Source organism: Schistocerca piceifrons, chromosome 5, assembly GCF_021461385.2.
Source record: "Schistocerca piceifrons isolate TAMUIC-IGC-003096 chromosome 5, iqSchPice1.1, whole genome shotgun sequence".
In the NCBI taxonomy this organism is placed as follows: domain Eukaryota; kingdom Metazoa; phylum Arthropoda; class Insecta; order Orthoptera; family Acrididae; genus Schistocerca; species Schistocerca piceifrons.
Genome location: NC_060142.1, coordinates 469,894,541 through 469,912,760, shown reverse-complemented (window position 1 = coordinate 469,912,760; position 18,220 = coordinate 469,894,541). Strand labels below are relative to the sequence as shown.

Sequence of the window (18,220 nt, the reverse complement as noted above, 5' to 3'; positions counted from 1 at the left end):
AGATGAGTAACACGAATTTCGAATCACCCGGAGCGTCCTCGGCTTCGGGTTTCTGCATTAGTCCCAGCTTCTGTGTGAGCTCTGTTATCTGGGTTTCTTCTGGTCTCACCATAACCTTGCAACCACGTTTGAGTAACAGCTAATTTGCGTGTGTTTGCATAATTACTTATAAGAACGTGGGAATGTGTCCCATCGAAGGACGGCAGTGTACTCAACTAGCGAAATCCCACGGACCAGCAGTTCTCAACAGGCAGTCGACACATGCGTTCGCTTCGTGCTTCTGTAGCGGTAAGTCGTTCTGGAGAACCACAGAGTCTCTCTTTTCTGAGTTCTCTCTTTTAATTCTGTTTCTAAATATTCTCGTATGATGCATGATCATTATTTTCCTCTACTTCATAACTGTCTTTCATCCTGAACAGTGGTTTCACACAGTGTGCCTTCTAACTGTTCTACGAAAACTATTTGTGTATGTGGAAAATTGTCAGCACCAGCATTAATGAAAAAAAAAAGAAATCTAAAACAGTCAATATTAATTCACATTAATTCAATATCTGTAAAAAAGACTAGGAATCGATTATTCAATCCATAGTTCCAGACTATGTGATTTTACTAATCCCAGTATGTAGATTTAAAATCTAATTGTGCTAATCGCATTTATCTTGGCCGACGTCAAGTTATGGAATGCCAAGAAGAACAACATCCAAGTAAAGAGAGGAAATGACGGAAAGTATCGACAAAGTTTTCACAATTGAAATTATAATACCTTTTAAACAGTATTACATTATATCAAGACACTCAAACGAAAAATTTCAGATTACATGTCACTGTAGTAACGACGTACTTGACGACATGTTGTATTGTGTGTTGTAGCTGAATTCTGTCAAACTAAAAACAGTTATTAAAAGAAAGACATAGTCTATTAGTGCTCATAAATCATGTTAAACCCCATATTCATGAAGTTGTGCAAGCTATGTCGTTTATTATTACGCTAATGGTTTCTAGGTAAATACAGGTAAACAGTTATGTTGCATGGTAATTTCTAAGAAGCAATGCAATTGATGCCAAGGCATGCCACTGAGCGATATACGTATATCGAACGCGCATCCCTCGAGGCGGCATATATGGGTGGTGTTTACAGCTTTGACAAGAGCGAAGACAAAAGACGAATTTTTCGTAACTAAAGTAATTTCACTTACTTGTCAGCCACATCTTCAGCGTGGACAATGCTGCGAGTGGTGGAAGCAGCCGGGAGCAATTCTTTATTTTCCACAGCCAAGATACACTATTGGTATCTCTCTAAGAAATATCAGCAGAGTCTGACACGGAAGAGTTTTAGCAAATAACTGTAAATTGTGAAGTATAGATACTGGAAAATGTATAGTTAGTCTCAGTCTCTCGGTCGGCCTTCTCTCATAACTGAGGATTTCAAACACAAACGCTCAGTATTCTGCGTGTGAACCGAAGAATCGTCAGAAGACACAAATTCAACGAAATGGCTCACAAATTCGTGATCTATGCCTTCTTTTTTCAAAGTTTTATAAGACTCCCAGCCGGCAGTTACAGCTTCGGTTCCTGGCAAATTGAAGTGCCTTTTAAGGGGGCCTGATGTTTTCTTACCCCTGGACTATACTCGAAGTATAAAGCAGTTCCTACATTTCCATTCAATTCCTCCAAAAACCCAACATGTTCTATTTCGCTTTTGCGGAAGACGTCCTCTCCTGTACTTCTGAGAGGAGATATGTGACTTCTACAACCTTGTTCTCACCACCGGTATGGTTCATGTGGTTCAAATGGCTCTGAGCACTATGGGATTTAACACCTGAGGTCATCAGTCCCCTAACTAACCTAAGGACGTCACACACATCTATGCCCGAGGCAGGATTCGAACCTGCGACCGTAGCGGTCGCGCTGTTCCAGACTGAAGCGCCAAGAACCGCTCCCACCGGCATGGACATTTCATTCGTGGTAATAACGTAGCACACATTACGGCAAAAAGCGTAGTAGTCCCAAACAGTATTCACTGACACTTCCGTTCTCGATGCAGTGACTTGTAATGTGTAGTATTTTACGCAGCGTGACACTATAATGACACTTTCCTTGATGGTTAATTTTTAGATATAAGACCACGTGTTTTTCCTAACGGAAATCCTTTTCTTGCATTACCTGTAGTGCATCTAAAAAGGAAAGTTCGCATCTGCGTCACGCATGTCTCCCCATGACAATCGACGCAATTGCTCAGATTGTGGTTTGGCTACAGCCCTTACTCCCAACAAAACTGTAAACAACAGGCTACACTACACAGTTGCGAAATTAACTTCCGCCACATGAGACTATTCGAACTCGATACTACGCCGGATTCAGTCATCATTATAAACAACTTTACTCAACGTTCTGTTGTCAACGCAAAAAACAATATCCTTATTTGCCGCCTCGAGTGTCGCACGTTCGATAAATATCGGCTGAAGGCAGTCCGTGACTTCGATATGCAACGCTTCTTGGAAATTACCTTGTACCTCAGCGCATTGCCACTGAACAAACGGTTAAGATTAGCTGTTTGTATTTAAAAATGCCATTATTTATAATGGTCACAAAATTTAAGCGAATTTAATTGTTACAACAGATTTAAGGTCCGAGCATGGGGAAACGGAATTATGCTTCTGAGCAGATAAAAATTTCTGTGCACACAATTACGTACATATCGTACCGTTTTCTACTTGCCTGCGAATTATGTGTTAGGCTTTGACTAATATGCTCTAATAGCAGGCCCTAGGAACGGTTAGATAATGTCTGCATCTTTGCCAGTCTGATAGAGCTGCAGAAGTAGGATTATTTAAATGATTGCTGCCCAAGTAATTGTATACTATTTCTTACATCGGCATGGTTCCCACCGCAGCCCGATGAACGCAGACGTAATCCGCATCACAGCTTCTCGTAGCGCTCAGCTACATACAGCCATACGACGCACAGAGGGGAAGTTGGTAGAGCGTTTCTTGTGTCCAGAGATCGTATGTACACCGTAATTTCCAACAATACCCTTCCGCTGCAACTAAATAATGTCTGTCCGGTGACTGAATCGAATTATGTATTATTGACTGTGTCATCCGTATGAAACAAGTTATAATAATTTTCTGAGTGTTAAAAGAGTTTTACGTCCGCAGTACATTGTCAGAATCTTTGTACAGACGAACTTTGTTACATCACGTAACATTACATTACTGGACATTTTTGGCTTATGACCATTTTCAAATCCCTGCAGCATCATATATCAGTGAGTTAACACAAGGTAGAAACATAAAAAAAACTTTTGTAACTCCCGCCACACTTTGCAAATTGCAACTTTGTTACGTTACTTATAGCTGCGTCGGTGTATGTGTGCCATTGTATTTATTGTTGCCTGAGAACAGAGACTTTTTCCCAGACAGACGTCATAAATTTGCATGTATTATCTTGAATGCCACATAATTTCGTATGGGAACGCACTGTGGAGCACGTTATATAGCGAAATTGATAAATGGTTTCCAAGTCCTTACCGAAGGTATTTATCAAGACAACGTGTCCTTTCACTTCTAGATATGTAAAGACAATTGCTATGAAAACGAGGGAAAGGGTAACACTCAAGGAATTTCCTTATAGTGTGACATCACAGAGTATCGATGTGTATCAACAGATAGAGTTACAGTCACCTGGCTACAGCGTTTACACCCATAAGTGCCCTGTCATTACTCTCTAAAAAAACATTGCGTAGTAATTGCTTACAATAACGCTACGAATTCAATAAATTACACTTGTTACAGCTGTATGAAGTATACCATGGTTTGGTTAAAACTCTTATATGCCACTGGGGCAGTTCTTAATGTTCCATCTTTTTCTTGAAGGAGGAAGAGAAAATTGGAAACTTTCATTTGATTTGGTACTTTTGGATGCTGTTCCATCCTTCTTGAAGTCCGAAGACACTATTTTTTCATAGTCATAGTCTATCAGCGGACGTAAATGAAAATAAAGCGACAATTCTTCCTTACAAAATCGGTATTTTTTTGTTCTTTGCAGGGAGAATGGTCAAGTGCACTAATGGCCATTAAAATTGCTACAGACGTGAGATGACGTGCTACAGACACGAAATTTAACCGACGGGAAGAAGATGCTGTGATATGCAAATGATTAGCTTTTCAGAGCATTCACACAAGGTTGGCGCCGGTGGCGACACCTACAACGTGCTCACATGAGGAAAGTTTCCAACTGATTTCTCATACACAAACAGCAGTTGATCCGGCGTTGCCTGGTGAAACGTTGTTTTGATGCCTCGTGTAAGGAGGAGAAATGCGTACCATCACGTTTCCGACTTTGATAAAGGTCGGATTGTAGCCTATCGCGATTTCGGTTTATCGTTTCGCGACATTGCTGCTCACGTTGGCCGAGATCCGACTGTTAGTAGAATATGGAATCAGTGGGTTCAGGACGGTAATACCGAACGCCGTGTTCGATCCCAACGACCTCGTATCACTAGCAGTCGAGATGACAGGAATCTTATTCGCATGGCTGTATCGGATCATGCAGCCACGCCTCGATCCCTGAGTCAACAGATGGGGACGTTTGCAAGACAACAACCATCTGCACGAACAGTTCGACGACGTTTCCAGCAGCATGGACTATCAGCTCGGAGACCATGGCTGCGGTTGCCCCTGACGCTGCATCACAGACAGGAGCGCCTGCGATGGTGTACTCAACGACGAACCTGGATGCACGAATAACAGAACGTCATTTTTCTGGATGAATCCATGATCTGTTTACAGCATCATGATGGTCGTATCCGTGTTTGGCGACATCGCGGTGAACGCATATTGGAAGGGTGTTTTCGTCATCGCCATACTGGCGTATCACCCGGCGTGATGGTATGGGGTGCCATTGGTTACACGTCTCGGTCACCTCTTGTTCGCATTGACGGCACTTTGAACAGTGGACGTTACATTTCAGATGTGTTACGACCCGTGGCTCTACCCTTCATTCGATCCGTGCGAAACCCTACATTTCAGCAGGATAATGCACGACCGCATGCTGCAGGTCCTGTACGGGCCAGAAAATGTTCGACTGCCCGACCTGTCCAGCACATTCTCCAGATCTCTCACCAACTGAAAACGTCTGGTCAATGGTGGCCGAGCAACTGGCTCGTCACAATACGCCAGTCACTGCTCTTGATGAACTGTGGTATCGTGTTGAAGCTACATGGGCAGCCGTACCTGTACATGCCATCCAAGCTCTGTTTGACTCAATGCCCAGGCGTATCAAGGCCGTTATTATGGCCAGAGGTGATTGTACTGGGTACTGATTTCTCAGGATCTATGCACCCAAATTGCGTGAAAATGTAATCACATGTCAGTTCTAGTATAATATATTTTTCTAATGAATACCTGTTTATCATCTGCATTTCTTCGTGGTGTAGCAATTTTAATGGCCAGTAGTGTAATAGAGCTGCACATAAGTCGCACCTCATTACTTTAGTTAGCATATCTTTTTGTTGAATTCATGTCAGTTTGTTGGTATGTGACGAACAAATTGTCTTTCATTTAAATGAAACGTAAGTCCTTTGACGTCATGAGAGGGAAATGGTGTACCTGGAATGCTAATTAGGCCCTTCGAACCGGATTTTGCATCTTTAACCCTTTGGACAAGGTCCTTTGTTTTTAATGATGTGTCAAATTTATTTTTAATTTTAGCTTTGTGACTTGATGTCCTCATTGTCACTAAAGTCTTTAGTTATGTTATGGAGGGAAGTCATTTCCTCCACTTTCTGTGAATCCCGTAAACTTTGCGTGTCGACGTATTTTTTAACTGCTTTTGTATCGCATTTTCTGAGGCGAAATTCTGGAGTAACCTGGCGTCTAAACGAGGGTGCAAAATCACCTTAATATCATACCAACGCTAACCGGTGTATCACACCAATCGTCGTTAAGCCGCGGTGCGAAATCGATACGTGACTAGTTGACTCGCATCCGTGTCTTGCTGTACGTTAAGCTATGCGACCACGTCGAATCTTACACAATGAAGGTGTGCCATTCTTGCTGGCCGTGAAAACGTACAAAGTGCCAGTTGTGTGTCGGATCGTGCAACGCAGAGTGAGGTCCGCTAACTCAGAGACACTGAGGCCGAGCGTGTACTGGGACGCAGTTGTAATTACCGACCGGTAACGACAGAGCACGTATTGTCCTTGGGTGTGAAAAAGACTGCGAATGAAACAGTGCTCTGTTAGCGGCGAAGGATCTCGGAGCTCTTCTGATGAAACATTTTCGGCAAGTGGTGAGGTGGTGTGTCATATCCATTTATGGACAAAGAGACCAATCAGACGAGGGCCAGAGGGTAAGGGCGTGAGGCAGAGCGGTTTGTGGAAACCCGGCCAAGGACTGACCCGCGAGGCAGCTCCGGATGCCGACCCGGCCCCTGTGACATCCGGGGGGTCAGACCGTGTGAGCGGAACAATGCCAGCCGGCGGCGTGGGAGGGCCCGGGCGTGGGCGTACCCCCACCGCGGCCTCCACCGTTCCTCATCTGCTGATCGGTAGGCGGCTATCGAAGAGAGGAGAGGATGTAACTGCTCACACCACATTCTATCTGCTGCGTTTCGGCAGGAAGAAGACTAAAGCTTCTGCATCAGTATTTCGTCCTCTTTACTTAGCAGGAGGCAAGTTATACATCTACATCTACATTTATACTCCGCAAGCCACCCAACGGTGTGTGGCGGAGGGCACTTTACGTGCCACTGTCATTACCTCCCTTTCCTGTTCGAGTCGCGTATGGTTCGCGGGAAGAACGACTGCCGGAAAGCCTCCGTGCGCGCTCGAATCTCTCAAATTTTACATTCGTGGTCTCCTCGGGAGGTATAAGTAGGGGGAAGCAATATATTCGATACCTCATCCAGAAACGCACCCTCTCTAAACCTGGACAGCAAGCTACACCGCGATGCAGAGCGCCTCTCTTGAAGAGTCTGCCACTTGAGTTTGCTAAACATCTCCGTAACACTATCACGCTTACCAAATATCCCTGTGACGAAACGCGCCGCTCTTCTTTGGATCATCTCTATCTCCTGTGTCAACCCGATCTGGTACGGATGCCACACTGATGAGCAATACTCAAGTATAGGTCGAACGAGTGTTTTGTAAGTCATCTCCTTTGTTGATGGACTACATTTTCTAAGAACTCTCCCAATGAATCTCAACCTGGCACCTGCCTTACCAACAATTAATTTTATATGATCATTCCACTTCAAATCGTTCCGCCACGCATACTCCCATATATTTTACAGAAGTAACTGCTACCAGTTTTTCTTCCGCTATCATACAATCATACAATAAAGGATCCTTCTTTCTATATATTCGCAATACATTACATTTGTCTATGTTAAGGGACAGTTGCCACTCCCTGCACCAAGTGCCTATCCGCGGCAGATCTTCCTGCATTTTGCTACAATTTTCTAATGCTGCAACTTCTCTGTATACTACAGCATCATCCGCGAAAAGCCGCATGGAACTTCCGACACTATCTACTAAGTCATTTATATATATTGTGAAAAGCAATGGTCCCATAACACTCCCCTGTGGTACGCCAGAGGTTACTTTAACGTCTGTAGACGTCTCTCGATTGATAACAACATGCTGTGTTCTGTTTGCTAAAAACTCTTCAATCCAGCCACATAGTTGGTCTGATATTCCGTAGGCTCTTACTTTGTTTATCAGACGACAGTGCGGAACTTTATCGAACGCCTTCCGGAAGTCAAGGAAAATGGCATCTACCTGGGAGCCTGTATCTAATATTTTCTGTTTCTCATGAACAAATAAAGCGAGTTGGGTCTCACACGATCGCTGTTTCCGCAATCCATGTTGATTCCTACAGAGTAAAAAATGACATGATACGCGTGTTCGCAATTGAAAGACATAAAGAGATTCCTTAAGACAACTGAGGTACTCGTAGCACTAACACAGCAATGAGAGTACAAAGGTGGTGTGCGAAAAGCCAGTGTCTTCAAATACGGATTACGCCACAGAGAAAAATGGATTACCTTGAAATGACTGTGGTGCCACAAGTAGTAAATCTAACACCCACCAGAGAAGCTTCTGTATTTGTGAATTTGCGGCTGTACAAACCTCAGACAGCGTCCTGCAGTGTCGCCTATGCTTGGTGTCATGCTCCATCGAGGACTTAGGCAAAAGGTACCTTCAGTGCACTTTAGGTTGTCAATTTCTGGTCTGTAAATTTCTCAAATTTGTGATGTTATATTGTGTTCTTACTTACACAGGGTGGTCAGAAAGTCTGATAAGCTTGTAAGGGTGTCGCAGGGGAGTTAGCGCTGAGGAATAATTTTTTGCTCCGTTTCCGAATTCTTTAGCACTGAAATTAGCCAATCAGGTCGTTGCGCTCACAGACTCAAACACATGCACTCGCTGGAATCCCGTAATGCACAGACTTCTGTGGGTACGTGAACCACCACGTGTTGAAATGCTCGTTAACAGTTAAAATGTGATTTTTTTTGGAAGCGATAAATTTAAGGTAGGAGAACAAATGCTACGTTTGTTCTGTTTGAAGAAACCAGAGGAGCCTCTGGCAGGCTGCTTGCATTTGCGCGCGCCATGTCCTGATTGACTAACCGCAGTGATAAATAATTCGGAAATGTCAGAACGTATCGAACTTTTTTCTCAACATTTCTCAGAGCACCCTCCCCTGCAATGGCCTTACAAGCTTATTAGACTATTTTTTGACCACCCTGTGTACACGGTGAAGAAAAATTCTCGCACTAGGACTTCGCAGCGTTATTCCTGACACACTGGCAATACAAAAATGTCTGTCATAAAATTTCGTCCTGCGTAATTTTCGGGCATTACATGTAACTTAAAGATTTGCAATCTGGAAACACTATAATCACATGTACGGTAACTACCTCTGTCAGGAGGCAGAACACTGCTTACCAGTTGGTGCAGTGGATAGCGTTTTGAGTTACCGTGCAGGAGGTCGATGGTTCGATTGTGGAGTCGAAGCTTATTTGTTTTTATTTTCTAAAAGTAATCTGCGTGGCACGATGTCTGGCGTCTTAATCGTCATACAGTGATTACAGTGGGACAAAACATTAGCAGTTACGTGCTAAAGAAATGGAAGTAAAATCGTTTTCATTGGTCAATATTTAAAGAAGCGTTTTGCACGTCGTGGACGCGACTTGTTTCGGGCTACTGCATCTTGCTAGATTGCAAACCCTTTTCTGTGTTCCCTCCCCAAAAGGTCCCATCGAAATTATTTGCAAAGCGCTTTTCTAGCCCTACTGCTGACGTTAAGCCCTAACGAAATGTAGTGGAACTGAACGCGGCAAGAATAATAGCTGCTATTAATCGATGGGACCATTGAGAGGGGGTAAACAAAAAATGTTTGGAATCTTGTCGACGCAGTGGTGCAGAACAATTCGCGTCCACGACGTGCGAAAGGTTTCCTTAAAAGCTGACGAATGAAAACCATTGTATTTCCATTTATGTGTTCGTAGTACGTAACTGCAAATGTTTTAGGACCACTGCAATCGCTGTATGACGTGTTTTGACAAGGCTCGACCCAGAATCGAACCCTTGACCTCCTGCATGCTACCCCAAAACGCTATTCACTCCACGAACTACACAGCAGTGGTCTACTTCCTGACGGAGTTACTTACCTTACGTGGGATTGTTGGCAGATTGCGTCGTTAACGTCGATTTGCTGCTCGAAATATGCGCGGGACGATATTTTGTGAGGGGCATTTTTGTTTAGCTAGTATATATATATATATATATATATATATATATATATATATATATATATGTGTGTGTGTGTGTGTGTGGTACGTTACTTGGTTCTTATATGCCAAATAGGTTCACGGGACAAAAAGTGAATTATTCTTTTAAAAGAGAATTGAAACAAATGAGCTCTCGGTCACTATTATTTTTAGTCTTACTGACCAGGTTTCAACACTACTAAGAGTGCTTTCAACGGAGTCCGCTGCAACCTGTGACTGAACAGGTACAAGCAGCCCATAGTGGCTCGCCTTCACGCATTCCTTTCTATATATTTTGTGACTAAAGCCCTTGTAAGTGGTGCCTCTGTCTTTTATTGTTAGTTAGTACTTACACTTTTTGTATAACAAATGTCTTTTTCTATAAATTTGTAATCATGTTATAGGCCATTATAATTGTTTTAATTCTGATGAAGGCACTCTTAGTAGTGTTGAAACCTGGTCAATAAGATCAAAATTAATAGTGACCGGGGGCTCATTTGTTGCAGTTTAGAAACGGGCACTGAAACAAGCAGCCATGTTTAAAACTTTGCATGCTAATAGCTTTGGAGCGCTGTACATGGCGTGGAAATGGTACCTGGGTATCATGTGATCACCAACCCATCACATAAATTATGGCAGTAAAGTGATGTCTGGGTGTCACTCAGCACAGTAAAATAGTTCGACGCGACAGGATATCAGAAAGGAGCCATCATGTTTGCAAGCGCTCGTGACTACTCGACGGATGAAGTTGTGGATGTATCGACGTGGACTGTCCAGTGTGTCTACGAAAAATGGCGTACCACTCACGGTCATGTAGCGCAGGGAGAGGACAGCATTTGTAAAGATATCGTAACCGCAAGGGAACGGAGACAAATGTCACACCTGAAATGATTAAATCAAGACCTTATGCTATCGACAGGCGTTGATATACATCAACGGGGACAGTTGAAAATATGTGCCCCGACGGGGACTCGAATCCGGGATCTCCTGCTTACATAGCAGACACTCTATTCATCTGAGCCACCGAGGGCACAGAGGATAGAACGACTGCAGGGATTTATCCCTTGCACGCTCCCCGTGAGACCCACATTCCCAACTTAATGCCCACACACTACATTCGTAGTCCCCCTGCTATGTAAGCAGGAGGTCCCGGGTTCGAGTCCCGTTCGAGGCACACATTTTCAACTGTCCCCGTTGATGTGTATCAACGCCTGTCGATAGCTTAAAGTCTTTATTAAATTATCATTTCATTCTAGAGAGCCGCACGGTCACCGATGGTATCTTCATATAGTGTCACACCTTGTCCTTTGCAGCTAAGTTTAAATTTGACACTAATTATTGCTGTTAGTGAACGCGGATGCATCTCCCCGAATCTCTGAGCGCATACTCCAATGGACATGAGAAGTCGGGCACTTCGAAAAAGCCATTGCTCGCAGTTGCATATGATGTTCCCCGGCTTCAGTAGGCCAGAAACGACTCAGAAACTCTACAGTGCCTGACTGGGGGCGTGTGGTGTGATTCAGTCATGGTTTTTCCTGTGTGCAATGACATGACATCCAAATGAGAATTTTAGCCTTTAGTGCGTGTAGGGTTTAGTTCAGACCGGATGGGGTTCCGTGATGTTTTGTGGGGGAGGGGGGGGGGGGGGGGTACCGTGAACATAAATCACAATATTTATTGCAACATTCACGGTGACGAGGTGTTGCCCTTTCTTCCACATTTTCATGATGAGTGTACTGTGGACAACTCCGTCTTCCAAGGCAAGAATATCCCAGTCCATAGCACTCCACGCATACCTTCCGTCTTTGGTGTACACTCAGACACCCTGCCACACTTCGACTGGCTTTCTGAATCTCACTATCTTGATCATATAGAAAATGTGTAGGTCTGTTCAGGGCAGCAGATGAAACGACCCAAATCCCAAATAACACCCCCCCCTCCCCTAACTCAATTTGGTAGTTCCACGGGGTCTAAACACCAAAAGGCTTCAGCTGGATATCGCGTACCTCAAGAGACTCATGTATTGTCTTCCACGCCGAACTACGGACATCGTGATGGCTACACATGGTGTTTAAAGGTATAAGTGTGATATCTCGTGGTGGTGACAAATTTGTTGTGTGGTTAAATAAATAAGCAGATGATATCCTGAAAACGTCCGAGAAAGCTCTGTCTCACTGCAGCTTTTACATTATGGGAGCATTACAGTAGTAGTTTTTCTAAACTGATTACTACATAATGCATTTGGCCAAAACGCTCGACACTCTAGTGCCTTACAGGCTTAGATTTAACACTGAAACTCACCCTGACTTTATAGATACTGAGAAAACTTTCGATTGTTTTGATCGAAAAGAATTGTGAGCCATAATGAATGAGACTGAATACCCATCACGCCTCGTTAGGGCAACCGTGAAACAAAAATAATAATAAATACAGGAAAGAAATAAAAATCATTCAACGAGTAACGCAAAGGTGTTTTCTTTCATCCAGTCTTTTTGTTATTTATGTAGACGATAACATAAAAAAACTAAAAGTCAGAGACTAATCCAAGAATTAAATTAATTAATACTATTTATGGGTGATCAAATAATAGTACAAGAAAGTTAACACAAAGTCCTGCTAGCAACATACCGGCTAAACTACGTATGTACAGAATTCTATCTAAAATGCCTCACTACATAATACGAAAATTATAGTCTTTCAAGGAAAATACCCAGAACAGTCGAAGATACCAATTAGCAACAAAATTACGGAATTGGTGTCACATGTGAAGCGTCTGGGATGCAATGTGAACTATGGTTTTAATAATGATGCACGTAAAAACCGTACAGTTTTCAAGTAATATATGTAACTGTAAATCTAGAAATGATGAAAAAAATGGCTCTGAGCACTATGGGACTTAACTTCTGAAGTTATCAGTCCCCTAGAACTTAGAACTACTTAAACCTAACTAACTACTTAAATCTAACTAACTATCTTCACACACATCCATGCGCGAGACAGGATTTGAACCTGCGAGCGTAGCGGTCACGTGGTTCCAGACTGTAGCGCCTAGAACCGCTCGGCCACCCCGGACGACGAACTGATGCAAATCTGAAAATTTATAAAACTATAGCGAAAAAATTTGTTTAATATGGAAATGAGATTCAGATAAATAAAGAAAAAAGACATTAGAAAAATGCAAGCAGTAGAGATGAAATTATTGGGGACAGTTAAGACCTGCATAAGAAGACATGTAACTAGAAATGTAATCATTCGCAATGAATTGGCTGTCTCTGCTATTAATGACGAAATAATAGAATAAAGTGAAAGGTAACCTACATAAAATGAACGAATGTGACACTGCCCAAAACATCATGGTGTCCGAACGAAGAAAAAGCAAAATTCGGCCATGGGAACGGTGAAAATAAATTCTGTGAAGGTGGAACAGACACATGCCTAATCCCTGTATGAAAGACGGGCGATACGGTACTGAATGTCAGAACCTTTCTTAAAGAGCCGTACATTCCAGCGTTCGCAAGAAAACTTATCAAATACGCAAAGTGTCGACGCTGCACGATGTGGAACCTGGTTTAAGCTTATCCCATCACTTACACACACTATTGATACTTTGCTGTGAAAGGTGAATGTAGCGGTTTAGCCCCATTACTAGAGGTTTCAGTTTTTCATCGTCGCCAATTGCAATAGGTGAACTGTATATAAATCACAACTGTGCCGTTCGGGCAGTTTCGTTATCGATAGTTCCCGCTCGTTATTAGCCTCTCCGAACGTAATAGCTTCTCGAGCGGTTTGTCGTCTGCAGAGGGCAGGTCCTTGGGGCAGCACTTATGCGCTTTGCGGCCAGGAGGCGCTCGCTCAGTGACGGGCGGTTGAGCGGTGTGTTTTACAGCCGCTGGAGTAAAAAGCCGTGACGGCCGACAGAGTCGTTGGCCCGCTGCTAAAAGTTGCGTTTTTGGTCACAGCGGTTTCGGTGAGATTGGGTGTCGCGTGGGGCCGAGGATATGGCTCGTTGAAAAACCTCTGCGCTATGCACGGAACCTAAGCTGTTCCCGGCATTTGAATTTGCAAGATGCTTATGTCCAGTGTGGAGTCGGGTTGGGTTCCTATCTGCCAGTTTCAATTATCGGGTGCACTCGCATCTGGTGAATAGCATCCGTTGTTCCTAATTCTTACCCAACTCGCCGCAAAGTATGCTTCATGGCAGTCCTTGGTCGAGGAGTTCTCAACTTACGCTTCGATCTGCAAAAAATTATGGTGCGCGTCCGATAACCGTGTGCATGATTATGGTGTGCCGTGCAGCGGCTATTCTACACTGAAGCGCCAAAGAAACTGGTATAGGCATATGTATTCAAATACAGAGATATATAAACAGGCAGGAGATGGCACTGGTCAGCACAGGTCAGCAATGCCTATATAAGACAACAGATATCTGGCGCAGTTGTTAGATCGGTTACTGCTGCTACAATGACTTGTTATCAAGATTTATGTGAGTTTGAACGTGGTGTCATAGTCGGCGCAAGACCGATGGGCCACAGCATCTCCGAGGTAGCGATGAAGTGGGGATTTTCCCGTACGAGGATTTCACAAGGGTACAGTGAAGATCAGGAATCTGGTAAAACATCAATTATCAGACATCGCTGCAGCCGGAGAAAGATCCTGAAAGAACTGGATCAACGACAACTGAATAGAATCGTTCAACGTGTCAGAAGTGCAACCCTTTTGCAAATTGCTGCAGATTTCAATGCTGGATCATCAACAAGTCTCGGCGTGCGAACTATTCAACGAAACATCATTTATATGGGCTTCCGGAGCCGAAGATGCACTCGAGTACCATTTATGACTGTACGACACAAAACTTTGCCCCTACGCTTCACATGGACGCGTCAACCCCGGCGTTGGACTGTTGATGACTGGAAACATGTTGCCTGGTCGGACGAGTCTCGTTTCAAATTGTATCGACCGGATGGTCGTGTATATGTCTGGAGACAACCTCATGAATCCATAGACACTGAACGTCAGCAGGGGACTGTTCAAGATGGTGTAGCCTCTGTTATGGTGTGAGGTGTATGCAATTGGAGTGATATACGACTCCTGTCTGATCACCTGCGTCCATCCATTTCGACGGACTTGGGCAATTCCTACAGGACAATGCGACACTCTACACGTCCAGAGTTGCTACAGTGTGGTGTCAGGAACACTCTTCTGAGTTTAAACACTTCCGCTGGCCACCAAACTCCCCAGACATGAATATTGTTGAGTATATACGGGATGCCTTGCAACGTGGTGTTCAGAAGAGGTCTCAACCCCTTCGCACTCTTACGGATTTATGGACAGCTCTGCAGGATTCATGTTGTCAAATCCTTCCAGCACTACTTCAGACATTAGTCGATTCCAAGCCACATCTTGTTGTGGCGCTTACGCGTGCTCGCGGGACCCTACACGATATTAGGCAGGTGTACCAGTGAAAATCGCCATACTGGTTGTCCATCGTGACCTGTAAGCATTTTCATTCACGAATACTTTAAATGATCTCAGTCAAGTTACATCCCTGTGACTAAACTAGTAGTGCTCAAGCTGTCTGACTAACTTTGGCAACACCTGTAATTAAAATATGTCATTTATTCTGGAATCAGGTGCTTCACGTGCAACGTTCGTCTTTTTCAATTGTATTTACAATGTCCTTTTGTGCTGTAAATGCAAATTACTAATTAGTGGTTCGTATTTTACAGGATACCTTGATGTATCTGTTGTTTATATTGTGGGTCCAGCTAAAGAGGCGTACGTACGATAAATGCCTTTACTGAGAGTGTTTATTTCTCTAATGTCAATCGCAAGGAAGAGAAACTACTTGACTCTGCAACTTCCACTTGTATCATACTTTGAATTGTTGTCCGGCTAGTGTGATTGCTTGGGACCAGTGATCTTCCTTCTAATTATCTGCAAACAGTCAATTGATCGTGGAAGGCTGATGTTAATGACTTTTTATCTGCTCATGATATCTTTTTAATCTTGTAATGTGGAATATGCAGGTTAATTTTATAGACAAACACCTCTCAATTTTTTAACTTAATGTTTTTTTCAAAAATTTCATTCAGTCACTTCTCAAATTTATATAATATTTACCAACAGTTGTGTTGTTGGAATTTAATTTAATTATTTCCCGGGGAAACTGCTCAGTTTGTCTTCCATCATTTTTTGCTTTTCAATAAATTGGTTTGTGGTTTTAATAAATATGTTAATAAATTTATGGCCCAGTATCTTTTCACTGAACACCAGCTCCCGAACACATTGCTACAACAGCTAAGCTAATTGGACTGAAAAACACTGAAGGTACTGCATTAAGTTACAGTTTGTGTCCAAAATAATTTCTGTGAACTACAATGTAAGCTTCTGTACGCTACATCATTTGAGTCTGACATTTTGTGACCAGTAATAGTAAGTTATGTCCTGCTCCGAGGAGGAAATTCGAATCGAGTAATTAAACAATTATGAACAGGAACAGGAACTTCGTCCTGAAACATTGGAGCTTTAAGCTGATTTTCTCAGTGTACTTTCTCTGTCAGTATCTCGCTTCTATTTCGAAAGTGTTTACTTTTTGAAAAAAGCAAGATATTTGTTGTTTCTTTCATGACTCCAATGCGGTTCAGCGATAAATTCAGCTGATTTGCCGCTACCGAAAGGAAAACGAATTTACACCAGTGGAGAAGTAACTGCAGCGAAAGTTCAACATTGATCGTTGTGGCTATAGTTTCCCTACCCAGCTTCCGCGTTTGAGGTCGTAATTGGCAAAGACCGGTCAGTTCTGCAGTCACGTTTCGAAGGCGCGCCTCTGAGTTTCTGGTGGTTGACAAACCAACGCTAACACTTTGCGCCAGCGAGTAGTCAGTAGAGGGATCACCGCAACTGTTAATCATCTTGGTCGGACCGTAAGAATAATAATAGTGTTGTTCACTGCGAGAAGTGTGCCACTGAAGATCGGAAGTAATTCGCCACATTCATTAATTTAAATTCCTTTGTACAATGGAACTCAGCAAGAATAATCGCACGTTCAGCTCAAAGGAGGTCCAGTCTACTATAAATATAAAGTGACAATTAAAAACTGTAGAGCATCTTCAGAAGTTATATAGCCGAAGGTCGATAGTCACAAATATCGGGCTGTGGCGTCACCATACGAGGTGCGACAATAAAGTAATGAGATTATGGGACAAAAAATGTTGCTTACTGTTTAAGTCAAGTTTAGTATTGTCTCCTTCAAAGTAGTTCCCATCTGACTGCACACACTTTTTCCAGCGCTTCTGCCATTTATGGTAACATTTCTGGAACTCATCTTCTGTAATATCCTCCAAGATCCTCGTCACAGCTTTTTGGACATTTTGTGTTGTTTGAAAATGGTGTCCCTTGACCACCGTTTTGACTCTTGGAAGTATAAAAAGTCGCACGGAGCGATATCTGGTGAATAAGGTGGCAGTAGTAGTACTGAGATTTGTTTTGAGGTTAAAAATTGCTGTTCTGACGGAGCATTTTGGGATGGCGCATTATCGTGATGCAAAATCCAATTATCAGCAATGCTGGCACGGACACGAAGAACTCTTTTACGAAGTCTTTCTAAAATCTCTTTGTAGTAATATTGGTTAACTGTTTGACCAGGAAGCACCGACTCTTTATGAACAATTCCCTTGGAATTAAAGAAGTACACTGGCATGCATTTCACTTTTCACTTTGAAATGAGAGCTTTTTTTGCTCTGGGTGATCCCTTTCAGTACCGTTGCGAACTTCGGAATTTTGTCTCTGGATCGTACTGAAAAAACCAACTTACATCACCAGTGATAACATGGTTCAACAATTCTGGATTGATTTCCGTTTTCTCTAACAGATGAACTGCCACATTTTTCCGTGTTTCTCGCTGATGTGATGTGAGATTTTAGGGGACCATTTTTGCACAAGATCTTCAGTTATTATTAGACGAACCGTTTCTCGATTGATGTTCAGTTCTTCTGCAATCATCTTCACGGACAATCTTCGATCAGATCGTACGAGTTCACGCACCCTGGCAAAGTTGACATCCATCCGTGAGGTTGATGGTCGTCCACTGCCATCTTCATCTTCAACATTCGTTCTGCCTTCACTAAACATTTTATGCCAACGAAAAACTTGGACTTATGACATAAAATGGTTCAAATGGCTCTGAGCACTATGGGACTTAACGTCTGAGGTCATCAGTCTCCTAGGACTTAGAACTACTTAAACCTAACTAACCTACACGCACTAACACACACATCCATGCCCAATGCAGGATTTGATCCTGTGACCGTAGCAGTCACGCTCTTGACATAACCTCTTCTCCAAAGGCCTTCTGAAGCTTACCGTAAGTTGCTATCGTGTTTTCACCCAATTTAACGCAAAAAGAAATGACATACCGTTGCGCAATATTATGCGGTTCCACTTCCGT

The 18,220-nt window shown here is 43.0% G+C and overlaps 1 protein-coding gene across 1 annotated transcript in view; it reads left to right on the top strand.

Annotated features, from left to right (window-relative positions):
• The first annotated feature begins 210 nt into the window (after positions 1 to 210).
• LOC124798625 (ctenidin-1-like) overlaps positions 211 to 18,220 on the top strand; it is a 55,670-nt gene continuing 37,660 nt past the window's right edge. Inside the window, exon 1 of the mRNA XM_047262105.1 lies at positions 211 to 288. Within this exon, the coding sequence (XP_047118061.1) occupies positions 262 to 288 (27 nt within the window). The 5' untranslated portion in view covers positions 211 to 261. The remainder of the gene's footprint in view (positions 289 to 18,220) is intronic.